The sequence below is a fragment of the Meles meles genome, chromosome 12 (genome assembly GCF_922984935.1).
Source record: "Meles meles chromosome 12, mMelMel3.1 paternal haplotype, whole genome shotgun sequence".
In the NCBI taxonomy this organism is placed as follows: Eukaryota; Metazoa; Chordata; class Mammalia; order Carnivora; family Mustelidae; genus Meles; species Meles meles.
In genome coordinates, this window is record NC_060077.1 from 21,495,381 (window position 1) to 21,508,253 (window position 12,873).

General features: G+C 48.4%; 1 protein-coding gene across 4 annotated transcripts in view; it reads left to right on the top strand.

The window, feature by feature from the left end:
- Window positions 1-12,873, top strand: part of KIAA1671 (KIAA1671 ortholog) — a 186,147-nt gene that overhangs the window by 37,755 nt on the left and 135,519 nt on the right. For 2 of the 4 annotated variants that reach the window (XM_046025952.1, XM_046025953.1), the window contains exon 2: window positions 3,416-3,520. In XM_046025952.1, the coding sequence (XP_045881908.1) occupies window positions 3,441-3,520 (80 nt within the window). In that variant the 5' untranslated portion in view covers window positions 3,416-3,440. Of the gene's footprint in view, window positions 1-3,013; window positions 3,034-3,415; window positions 3,521-12,873 lie in introns of those variants that run through there. The other 2 variants (XM_046025951.1, XM_046025954.1) reach the window with 2 other exon arrangements.

Genomic DNA, 12,873 nt, shown 5'->3' on the forward strand with positions numbered 1-12,873 from the left:
GGACACACATAGCTTTCCAGCTTCTTCTTTTGTTCACCAAAATGTGATATTTATCCATGTTTTGCATGTCAAGGTAGATTGTTTGTCTCATTACTGTGTTATATTCCATCCTAGGAATATGCCAGAATTTACTTATCCAGTCTACCGTGGATGGCCGGGTAGGCAGTTTCCAGGTTTGGGCTGTTCTGGATGGAGCAGCTGTGGGCGTCTGTGTATACGTCCTCCGTGGCCCGAGCGCTCATTTCCGTGCAGTGGGTACCCAGCAGCGGGCTGGGTGCAGATCGGCTTCGGTGGACTCTGTCAAACAAAGTGTCTGTGCCCGTTGAACACCAGTTCCACTTCTGCGTCCTTGAAAGCCCTTGCTAATGTTGGTCTTCAGAATTTTGGCCATTATGGTAGATGTAGTAGTTCATTGTGGGCATAGTTTTGCTTCCCTGATGACCAGTGAAGACGAGCAACTTCTCATGGGCTTATTGGCCGTTTGGAGACCTTGCTCTGTGTGTGTGTGTGTGTTCACGTGTGTATTTGTCACTCAAGCCTTCTGTCCTTAAAAACCATTCAGCCAACCAGGTTCCAGGTCCAAGTGGATCATAGTTTTCAGATCATGCCTGCTCTGGCATCCCGTGGGCAGCTAACAAAGGATTTCTGTAGCTGGGAGAACCTTCATTTATAGAGCCCTTGGGCCAAAGCAATTTGTGTGTCATATAAATAAGTATACACTTGTATATTATATAGATAGCCCTTGGGCCAAAACAATTTGTGTGTCATATAAATAAGTATACACTTGTATATTGTATAGATTGTATATTATATACATCTATATATATAGATGTATATTATTGTATATATATTATATACAAGTATACACTTTTATATTATATTATATATAGTATACACTTGTATCTATATTATATAGATACAATATTATATTGTATATTATATATTATATAGATATTATATAGGCATTACATAAAATATATAGTGCATATAAATACCTGTAATGGATATAGTAACACATCACTATAGCACATATAATATATACAAGCAATGCATAGTTATATATAGTTTTATATATAATTTTTTATTATACATAAAAATTACATTATGAATCAGGAGCCCTAGGTTCTTGCTGAAATTCTGGCTGGCTTGTGTTCCACCTGTGGGTTAGGAAAATCACTCTCCTCTCTGGCACAGACATACCTGGGATCACCTCTTCCCCATTTTCCTGCACCAAAAATCAAGCAGGCTCTTCTCATTTCTGGACTCCATGCTCGGTGAGGTGCTGTAGTTTAATGATCCGGGAAGAAGATCATTTTGGAATTTTTTCCCCCAAGCACCTAGGGAGTGCTTGGCGATTTGGTTGGGGCTGTTACTGCCATTGGTAACCACCACGCAGGGCAGGGATGCTGAGGACCCTTGGGTGCTTCTGGGGTTGCGTTCCCTGCTGAGGCAGGGGTGTGAGCATGAGTGTGGTTCTTTGGGAGGGGGGTGCCTGTGGAGATGAGACAGGGAAGGCAAGGAGCCTCAAATAGGGCATGTGATCAGGAGTACAGAACCTCAGAGTTTTCCCGCCAGAGAAGGGAAGGAGCTGGGGTATTGATACACCTGTTCCCTCAGTCTTTGGTGGCGGGTCGTCCTTTGGGGGGTGGGGGCATTGACTCCGTTGGCACTTCCGGGCTGTGCTGCCTGCTGGCCAAGTGAGCCCCCATGACCAGAAATCCAGCCCCGAGCCAGAGACTTGCAGTCACCTTCCATTGACAGCCCTCTGCGGCCAGGGCTGTGTGCGGAAGCGGTCGAAGGTGAAGGTGTGCGCTGTACCGTCGCTGAGAAACTCTCGGACCCTCTGACACTCGTACGGTCAGCAGCTCAGTCTCTTTCACTTTGTGCTTCCCCTTACGCAGTGTTTCTCGAACTCGTCCGTCTTCTCTTGCACGCACGCTGATTGTTCTCAGAAGGCATTGCGGCAAAGGAAGCAAGAGAGCGGGCTTCCTTCTCGGCGTCTTTGAGTCTCAGTTTGCCCATCTGTAAAACGGAGGGTAAAATGCTCCCTGCCCCAGAGGTTGCTGGGAGAAACGCGTGTCCATCTGTGTCCTGTTTCCCAGGGACCCAGTCGCACGATCCGTAAACAGAAACTACTGTGTTGTTATTCTCATTGTGTGAAATGTAGAAATTGTAACTAAGTCAGAAGAGTTTCTCTGAAACTCTTTGTAGCTGCCTTAGTTGAATGTGTGAAAGGCTTGATTGTACTCCTTATAACTCATTATGTGTATCACTCAGTGAGGCCTAGAGAATTCCTTGTAAGTGGCAGATGTCACCTTAGAAATGGAACCGTGGCACCCTAACATCTTTATCTGGTCAGCCGGGCCCCTTTCGTGGAGATGTTCTGAGAGCCCCAAATACTGGTGCATAAAGAGGAATGGGTCTGGGGGCTTGAGGGGCCCGTGGTCGATCACAGAACATTTGGCATTCCTCAGTCTAAACCACAAATGCTCTGGGCGTGTAATGAGTCACTTTATTCCCTGGAACCTCCGTGAAGAAGAACCTTTGATTAACCGAGGCCTCCCCTCCACCCTCCTTGGGGCACACCCTGCGTTTAAGGCCGTGGGACAAGGAGGTCAAAATAAACTGTTCTCAGCAATGCTAAAGGTCACGACTTCTTACAACGGGTGGGTGATTTGCGGTTCAGTTAAAAAAAGGTTGGGCCCGGTGCGGGGGCAATCAGTCAGTCACTGAGACAAGGCCCTGGCTGAAGTTAGCTCTGGGGACTGGGTTCCAGCTTGCCCGTGGGACTCACTTCTCCCAGCCTCAGCTGACACATGGAACTTCATGGAGCCCTGAGCTTCCTGGTCATTCATTCAGCTGTTCGGCTGCATGCTGCCTCCCCCAGGAAGCCCTCCTCTCCCTCTCTCCTCAGCCAAGTTGAGCTCTATATGAGTTTCCTGTGACCGCCGTAACAAATGGCCACAGGTCAGTGGCTGCAACCAGTTTACCTTACGGTTGTGGAGGTCAGAAGTTTCATATGGGTCGTCAGAGGTGCGTTCCTTCTGGAGGCTCTTTCTTGTCTTTTTCAGCTTCCAGAAGCTGCTACATGCTGGGCTTGTGATCCTGCATCACTTGACCTGTTTTTGTTGTTGGTTTGTTTATTTTCTAAAGATTTTTTATTTACTTATTTGAGAGAGAGAGAGCATGAGCAGGGGGAGTGGCAGAAGGAGGGGGAGAAGCAGGCTCCTCGCTGAGCAGGGAGCCTAACGTGGGGCTCGATCCCAAGACCTTGGGATCATGACCTGAGTCCAAGGCAGCCGCTTCACTGACTGAGCCACCCAGGCACCCCAATCTATTTCTTTCTTTCTTCTTCTTTTTTTTTTTAATCACATTTTCTCTCTCTAACACTGACCTTCTTGCCTCCCTCTCACAGGGACCCTTGTGCTGACACCGGATCCATGCACATAATCCAGGGTAACCTTCCCCATCTCAGGAGCCTTCATTCCTCTGTGCCTGCAAAGTCCCTCCTGCTGGTAAGGTAACAGATTCATCGGTTCTGGGGGTTAGGGCCTGGATGTCTTTGGGGGGCATTATTTTGTCTACTGTAAGCTCTTTGTCCTACGGGCCTCCGCTTTACCCCAACGTCTGTGGCCACGTCTGCTTCCCCCATTAGACTGCACTTCCAGAACAAGTATGTTCTGCTCCCCAGTGTTGCCTAGAAACCCGCGCTGAGCCGGGCCAGCCTAGTGCCAGGCAGGGGGGGTCAATGACCCATCAGCAGAGCCTGCCCACTCCGGAGACAGACAGCCCGAGTGCAGTCCCAGGTCTGCTCCCTTACTAAGCAGTTGACCTCAGCAAATCACCTTGCCTTTGAAACCTCACTTTCCTTACCTGTAAAATGGGGATAACACTAGTATCGACCCCAGAGGTCTTCGAAGGGATTGACAGAAATTATGCATGGAGAGCCCTTGGCTCAGTGCCCGGCCCACGGTGGCACCTAAGAACATGGCAGTGTAGAACACTACAGGGCTTCACAGGGTAGGATGGGGAGTGAGGCCGCCTGAGTTCAAATCCTGGCTTCACCCCTTGGGCAAATGGCTGATCCTCCCCAGGCCTTGTTGTCTTCATCCATCAAATGGGGCCTCGTCCCGCAACCTGCCTCACGGGGTGGATTGAGTGGGGAAGTGCATTCACGGTGCCATCTGGCACCAGATCAATGCTCCATTAGTGTTAGCGATTGGACGATGGTGATCATTACTACTAGGCATTCCCAGGGTCAAGCTCTCAGGAGGTTGGAGGACCCAGCAACTGAATGAACTCAGAACGGCTCGCTGGGGTGTCTGCTTGGTAGTGGGGCCAGGTGTATGTCTTCAGCTACACAGAGGCCCAGGTTCTGCGCCAGGAGTGGGGCCTGTCTGTTGTGCCCCGAGGCCAGCAGTGCCAGGCCCAGGCAAATTTACGGGGTGCTCGGAAGCTGGTCCAAGAGAAGGAGGAGGCGATGGGTTGCCTGAAGGGTGTGGGAGGCACAGTTATCCTCCTGAGAAAACCAGGAGGAGACCTTTCAGCTGTCCCTGTAGGTTCACTGCCGGATGGCATGCATGTGACAGGGACAGAGTGGCAGGTGGGCGTGGGGTAGTGTGGGTGCCATGCAGTAGCCAGAGAGATGGACTTGAGACCATTGGCATCCCTGGGAACCCGCATTTTGTCCTGATAGTCCCTTACACATTCCTTGTACCCTTTGGGGGGAATGCTCTTTCGTGTTTATGTGGTTTTGACACTTCCTCTGTTGTTACTAAGGCTTAGGTACATGGCAGGCTCGTGTGGGATGTGAGGCCGGCCTTGCAGACAGCATCTGCCTGGCCAGGTGCCCTTCTTTCCCCTCTCTGCAGCTGTGAAACCAGGGACAGTCTGAGAGTGGGTAAGGGTAGAATCCCCCGAATCACTCTCTCAAATCCCTGTAGTACAGAACTATTCCTCTGCATCTTAAAGAATTCAGATTTCTCTTGCCCCTGGCGGGGGGGGGGGGGCGGAATATCCCACCAACCCACAAATACCTCGAGCAGGCTTCACGTTCCATTTGCCCATTTGCTTATTTGTTTATCATGCATTAATAGAAACCTACTATGTGCCAAGACCACCATAGGTGGGCCATTTTGTTTAATCATCACAATGCTTTGAGGCAAGTGTCACGGAACTTTATTCACCCATGAAGACACGAGCTTTAAGAGGTGAAGTGGGGGGCGCCTGGGTGGCTCAGTGGGTTGAGCCGCTGCCTTCGGCTCGGGTCGTGATCTCAGGGTCCTGGGATCGAGCCCCGCGTCGGGCTCTCTGCTCAGCGGGAAGCCTGCTTCCTCCTCTCTCTCTCTGCCTGCCTCTCTGCCTACTTATGATCTCTCTCTGTGTGTCAGGTGGATAAATAAAATCTTTAAAAAAAAAAAAAAAAAAAAAAAAAAGAGGTGAAGTGCCTTGTCCAAGGCTTAGAAGACGCTTGTCCACTTAGCCTAGTTGTGCCAAACTCCTTGTGTCCATTAGGAATGCTTTTGCCTACGGATAGAGAAACCCAAACTCAGGATGGCTTCAATAGTACATTATTATTCTTTACATAACAACAACAAAAATCCAGAGGGGGTGGTTCAGAGTTAGTGCAGTGGCTCAGCTGTGTTAAGGTCTTTTCCATGCCCCTGTCCTTAAAATAGTGCTTGTGATCTCCTGGTCTCAAGACGGTTGCCTTGGCTGCAGGCATCACACCTCTGTTCCAGGTAGGAAGAAGGGGAGGGAGCACCGTAAGCTGCATCTGCCTGTTTTTTTTTTTTTAATCAGCAAAGCAAAAGCTTCCCTAGAAATCTAGCCATTTCCCATTATGTCTGTTTGGTCAGAACTGGATCCCATGGCCATGCTTCTAGCTATAAAGACCAGGAAAGCTGTCTCTGGCTTGTTAGCCTTTAAAAGAAAAGTTACCAGACAGCTTATACCTTCATGTTTTGACTTTGAGTCTATATTCTTTCCATTTTACTGATGATTTCCAGCCTCATGGACTTTTGCCATATCCACACAATCCCTGCTACTGTTATTTTATTTGTCAACTTTATGCTTTTCCTAAAGTGAACTAAATTTTTAAAAGAACCTTTGTGAAAATCTCTATTGTAAATCGTCAGCTAGCGTCACTTGTCTTAAGTGGAAAATAACAGTAAAATTAAAGACAATGAAAATAAAATAATATTTAAAAATTTGCTGCAGTTAATGGTCTGAGCTTGGGGTGGCTTTTATTAAATTGGGATATTGCCACACAATGGAAACGTAAGTGTTTAAGTCACAGTAGCACCAGGCACAGACGGTCTCAGGGGCTTCTTGAGAAGTCACCCAGGAGAATCAGAAGGATACAGCTTTCACACGATGTCCTTCCCCATGGCTTCCTACTGTGCCTGGACATGAGAGCACCCTTTGCCAGGCATCAGCTAGGTCTGGGGAAGGAGAACTTGGAATGGAGGGGTCTATGCCCTCGGTGGGGTAGGGTGGGGATTCTAAATCTTGAAAGAGGAAGAATTAGCTTTACCTCTGATATAAGGCATTAGGATCAGGTACATTGCCAAAGCTGGTTGGAAGTCACTTTGGCCCAGGAAATTAGCATGGGCTTCTTGGAGAAGGTCTCCCCATGAGTGCTCTAAAAAGGCAGGTTGGAGTTGGGCAAAGGGAAATTGTGCCATGCGTTAAAAAGCGCCCCGTGGAAAAGGAGTAAGTGAAAAAGACATTCAAGTCGTGGACCCCTTTGGGAATCTGGGAGTGGAGGCAGGGCCTTGCAGTACAGACCAAGTTAGTTATTTTTGGCGGGCCTTTGAATCCCTTCCCCAAGGCAATGGATGGTGAGAGCCATTTATTTTAGAGCTGAGGAGAGACATGATCACACCTTCCTAGGGTTTGAGCTTTGCACATAAGGCAGCTCTTAGGCCAAAATAAGCTAATTCCTCTAGAAATCTATTTGTTCTTGGCGGAGATTTTTTTTTTTTTAATTTTTCTGAAATGCAATATGCACTTCTCAGCCTCCCTGAAGAGAGCGTGTTGTGTGCACACCCTTGCGAGTCCAGCCGGCATCGTGCTGTGTGTTGTGTTGAATCCAGCTTTGGGGTTGAATTTCCTCTGCTGTGAACCTCCGTCCCAGGGCTGGGTCTTCCTTCCTGCTCCTTCTTCCACCGCCGGGCTGGCTGGGCCTCTAGGCTGAGCCCAGACACACCTCTCTCTTTGAGCCATTCTGATTACCCTTGCAAACTTTATAGTCAAGTCTGTGATAATCGGGCCATAAATGAGAACCAGGGAAGCTCCGAGTGAGGGCACAGCCAGCCCGGGGCCCTGGTTTATTGCTCATTAGACAGCTTTATTGGGTTTGTCCCGGGGGAAAAGTTGAGAACCCTGACCTCCTCAGCTTTGAATTAAGGCAGCCTGGGATGTGTTTCCCTTAGGTGTGGAAGTCCATTCTGCACATATCAAAAGTTCCCAAAAAAGGCATGCATCCTTTGAACCAGTCAGCCCACTTCTAGGCAGAATTTGTCTTGGGAAAATAAGTGCGTGTGGGTGTTCATTGCCGTTTTGGTTTTAATGGTCAGTGGTTGGCAACAGTCTAAAGGTCCTGGAGTGGGGAATAGATGATCTAATGATGAGATGCCCACAAAATGGAATGCCGCAGAAGCGTGGTCAAGGACTGTGTAGGTTGTACAGTTATTGATGTGAAAGGTGTTTATGATAGGTCTTGAAATTAAAAGGAAAGAAAAAAAAGCAAGTTCCTAAATTACCCGTCTGATTCCGTTTCAGTTTTGACCACAAGTTCCCGTCTACAAGGGAAATGCCCAGGTTGACGTACATGGGATTGCTAGTAGGGGCTGGTGGGTGGTAGGATTTTGGATTATTAAAAACATTTTTTCCCCCCTGTATTTGTGAAGTTTTCTATAATTATCATTATAGAGATCTAGTGGAGGGGCAGGTCACAGCCAGCAGAGTGTGAGAGTTTTGATTGTTTTCAAGAGGGGAATGTCACTTCCTTAAGTGAGTCCAGTCTCCCGGGACTGAGTTCTCCGCCATCTAGAGCAGGACTCTTTCTGTAAAGGGCCACATAGTAATATTTTAGGCTGTCTGGGCCATATGGCCTCTGTGGCAACCCCTTAGCTCTGGGTTCATACCTCAGGAGAAGCTGTACATAATATATAAATACATGGGCAGGGGTCTGTTCCAATAAAACTTTATTTACAAAAACAGGTGGTGGGCCGGATGTGGCCTGCAGACTGCAGTTCATCCGTCCCTGATCTAAAGACAAATAAAACAAACAAAAAAGCAGCTTGATTAATGGCTTCAGTCCGTGCTTCAGCCAGTCCAGAAATAGCACAAATAGTAGGAAGGAACAGGCTAATGAGGATTGAAAAGGCGGATGTTTAAATAGAGGCGTAAAGATAAGTTGTACAGTTCTTTCTCCAGATCAGCATTTGCACCTGGCCGAGGGGTGTTGGGCTGAAGCAGTTTGGGTGATGCTTTGGGTGGGAAGGTGTCCTACCCAGATCTGGTGCTCCAGGGCACATTTGGGAAGAGCCCCTGTGAACTGTTCCTCTGGACCCCAGCGTCTGGAACGTCAGGTGTGCTGAGCTGGAATCCACTGGAACTTGAAATTGACACAGAGGTCAAGCGTGTGCCGGTTAAGGCCGTTTTCAAGAGATAGTGCGCACTCAGTAGGAAACTGCTCTTACTACTTTCCTTGGTAGGAGAGTAGGAATTTTATTTCATTTTCAACAACCCTTTACTGAGCACCACTTGTTTACAAGGAATCATGGAGATTTATTTTATTTTATTTATTTATTTTTAAAGATTTTATTTATTTTTTTGACACAGAGAGAGATCACAAGTAGGCAGAGAGGCAGGCAGGGAGAGAGGGGGAGGCAGGCTCCCAGCTGAGCAGAGAGCCCGATGAGGCGCTTGATCCCAGGACCCTGAGACCATGACCTGAGCCGAAGGCAGAGGCTTAACCTGCTGAGCCACCCAGGCGCCCCATGAATTGTGGAGATTTAGAACACACGTCTCAGGACCCAGAAAGCTGACTCCATGGTGGACAATGAGCCAAGTGCAGAGAGAAGTAGATGACACAGTCCTGAGGAGTCTGGGCTTGAGATGAACCAGAGTGGCAGAGACTTTAAAATCCCAGAGAACTGAGTGACCCCTCGTTCAGCCTCTTGTTTCTCGCCAGTGGGGAAACTGAGGTTCAGAGGGAAGCAGGGACTTGCCCAAGCTCTCACTCCAAGTCACTGGAGGAACGGAGACCAAATCCAGGGCAAGGGGCATACCGTGTGATTCCGTTTTTGTGAAATACCCTGAAATGGCGAATCCATGGAAGCCGGAAACAAGAGCGGAGGTTGCCGGGGGTTGGGGGGAAGGGGCAGTGGGGAGTGATTGCTTACGGGGTTCAGGGAGCCCTTTGTGGGTGATGAAAATGTGCTGGAAGTAGACAGGGGATGGGGACACAATGTTGTGAACTTAGAAATGCAGCTGTGTTATGTACTTGAAAATGACGAATCTTATATTACGTGATTTCTACCACAATTAACCACAAAAAAGTAGGATGATGGAATAATTTATCTCCACACCTGGGCACTTGTAAGAGTGTGAAGGGTCTGGTGTGTTCTAGGTCAACCAGACTGTGTGGCAAACCACCCAGTTCTGACTCCCAGACTCAGTGTTTTTATTCTCCAGTGTGATTCTTTTTTTTTCTTCTTAAGATTATTTATTTTATTTATTTGACAGAGAGAGACACACACAGTGAGAGAGGGAGCACAAGCAGGAGGAGTGGGAGAGGGAGAAACAGGTTTCCCGCTGAGCAGGGAGCCCGATGCGGGGCTCAATCCCGGGACCCTGGAATCATGACCAGAGCTAAAGGCAGACACTAAATGACTGAGCCACCCAGGCGCAGTGTGATTCTGACTCAGGTTAACAAAACTCATGAACTTTAGAAAGTTATGCCTCCCAGACTTTCCACCAAGATAGCCCCGTGTTGCCCCAAGGAGGGCCAACGAGTAGGCTCATGCCATATGACTGTTTCTCCAGTCGCTTTGGGCCTGTGCACATGCTGTCTCCCAGGCTGGCTTTCTCTGTTTGGCTGATTCCTACCAGGTTGATGGAGATGTTACCTCTTCCAGGAAGACATCCCTGACTACTCTTTTGGGCTTCTGTAGCCTCCCTTTCTGCCCCCGTCAAGGCACCCTGCAAATTTTATGGTCTTTCCTCTCCCCCTCCTCCACAAGACTGTGTCTGTGACCCATTGTGACTAGGAGTGGGGTCTCCCTTGCTTCTCATGGCATTCCCAGGGTGAGAGGCATAGCCTGGGGTGGACTTTAATGAGGGCCTTTAATGCCTAAAGGACACAGGTCCCATGAGCTGAGTCATGTAGTCATGAGCTTAAGCAGTAGGTTTACTTTGTGTTTGGTTTCTTGCTTTAAAAAAAAAAAATTGTGGTAAAATACACACGGTGTAAACTTATCATCTTAACTGTTTCTGAGTGTACAGTTCAGTGGCATTAAGTACATTCACACTATTGTGAAACCAGCCCTGCCATCTGTCTCTGGAACTTTCTCTTCAACTCCTGCTGCATCTCTGTTCCCATGAAACGCCAGCTCCCCGTTCCCTTCTACCCCCACGCCTGGCACTCACCATTCTACTTTCTGCCCCTATGACTTTGACAGCTCTAGGTTTCGCCAGTAAATGGGGGTCATGCCATATTTGTGTTTTTGCGACTGACATAACACTTTTCATAACATCCTCAAGGTTCATCCACGTTGTAGCCTCAGAATATCTTTCCTTTTTAAGGTCGAGTAATAGTTCATTGGGTTGGAGATACCACTTTTTGTGTATCATCTATCGGTGGACATTTGGGTTGTTTCTGCCTTCCGGGTGTTGTGAATAATGTTGTTCTGAACATTGGTAGGCAAGTCTCGGTTCCAGACTCTGCTCTCAGGAATGGGAAAGCTGGGCCCTGTGGTAATTCTGTGTTTGGTTTTTGAGGCTCTGCCCTACTGTTTTCCACAGCCTCTGCACCATTTTGTATTCCCAGAGTGGTGCATTCAGTTTCTGATTTTTCCACATCCTCGCCAGCGCTGCTTGTGTTCTGTTTTTTGGGTTTCTGGTGTTTTCTACTAGCCATCCTAGGTACTTCTGGGTGTGAAGTATCCTTTACATCTAAACATCGTCAAAAGTGGTTATTCGAGGAAGCCTGAGTAGCTCAGTTGGTTGTCTGTCTGACTCTTGCTTTCAGCTCAGGTTATGATCTCAGGGTCGTGAGATACAGCCCCGCATCCGGCTCAGTGCTTAGGGCCGAATCTGCGTCTTTCCATCTCTTTGCTCCTCCTCCTGCCTACCCCCTCTCATAAATAAATAAAATCTTAACAAGAAAGAAAGCACACTTGAAGTCCTTAAAAAAAAAAAGCAGTTATTCTAATTAAGCCCATGTGGACTTTGTAAGAAATCTGACGGGGAGGAGGATGGGGTCAGGTCAGCGTAATTCCAGCCACCCGTGGGCAGGTCACTTTGCTGCTCCGGCTGTGTCTTCATCTGTAATCTGGGGTCACAGCGGGACCTGCTTCTGCTGTGGGGCATGATTTTTCTGCCACTCGTGATGTTCTGGGCTGGCTGGACACTGGAGGTCTGGTCTGCCTGCTGACATTGCAACTTCTGTGACATTTCAAATGGCATATGAGTCCTGGGTTTTCTCAAAGAAGGGTTTATCATCCTAAATCTAGGGGTGGTTAACGGTGGGCTTGCATATAGGTTAACACTGAAATGGGCATCCTCTTCCCTTAGATTCCTTCCGTAGGATAAATCTTTAGAAGCAGGTTGGCTGGGGGGCGCCTAGGTGGCTCAGTCGGTGGAGCAGACTAGCTCTTGATTTCGGCTCAGGTCACGATCTCCGGTCGTGAGATCAAGCCCCGCCTCGGGCTCCGTGCTCAGTGCAGACTCTGCTTGCCCCCCCTCCCCCACCCCCCCCTCCCCCACCCCCTCTGCTGCCCAAATAAATAAATAGAATCCATTGTGGGGGGCTTAAAAGAAGCAGGGTTACTGAATCAAAAAGAAATGCTTTCTTTGGGGCTGAGTATAGTGGGGAAAAAAACTGATTTACAGGCGGCGTATTTCAACCCCAGCTCTGCCCCTCCTTAAGCGTGTGATCTGGCTCATTTTTCAAAACTGTTTTCCTCGTCTCTAGAATGGTGGTCATAATTTGAGAAGCACAAGGTGGTTGAGTGTATTGAATGGGAGGAGGCGGAAGGTACACGGAATCACGGAGTCTGGTGCCTGACTCTTGATGGAGTCTCAGAAAATAGTAGTTGAGAGCAAATATTGCCAAACTGCTTTTATAACTGATATTGGCCCTGGGAGCAGATGAGCGTATGCGTTTTCCCATAGCCACGCCTAATTGGATGCTATTATTTTCTTCTCGCTGAAAGGGATGCTCTCCTTTCAGATACTTTTAGCACACTGGCTTTCTGTCCTTTCTGCTGTCAGGCCCTGAGGACCCAGCTGTGAGCTGGACCCAGGACCCAGGACCACCTGGTCTAGTGGAGTATGAAATAGGCAGTCACCATGTTTTGTGATCAGTGCTGGACTAGGCAGAAACACCAAGACTTAGATCCCACAGCACAGAGGAGGCGCCTGAAGCTGCCTTAGGGCATCAGGAAAGGCTTCCTGGAGGAGGGGGCATTTTGGCGCTCAGGACGGAAGAGGACTAGGGATTAGTCAGGCAGCAGGCAATGGCTGTGGAGAGGCGTAGGGGCCGAGGAAGAGCATAGTGTGTCTTGTGACCCGTCTGGGGGTTCATTGTCCCAAAGTAAGTGTGTGAGTGCATGTGAGAGACAGATCGACAGGGAGGAGATG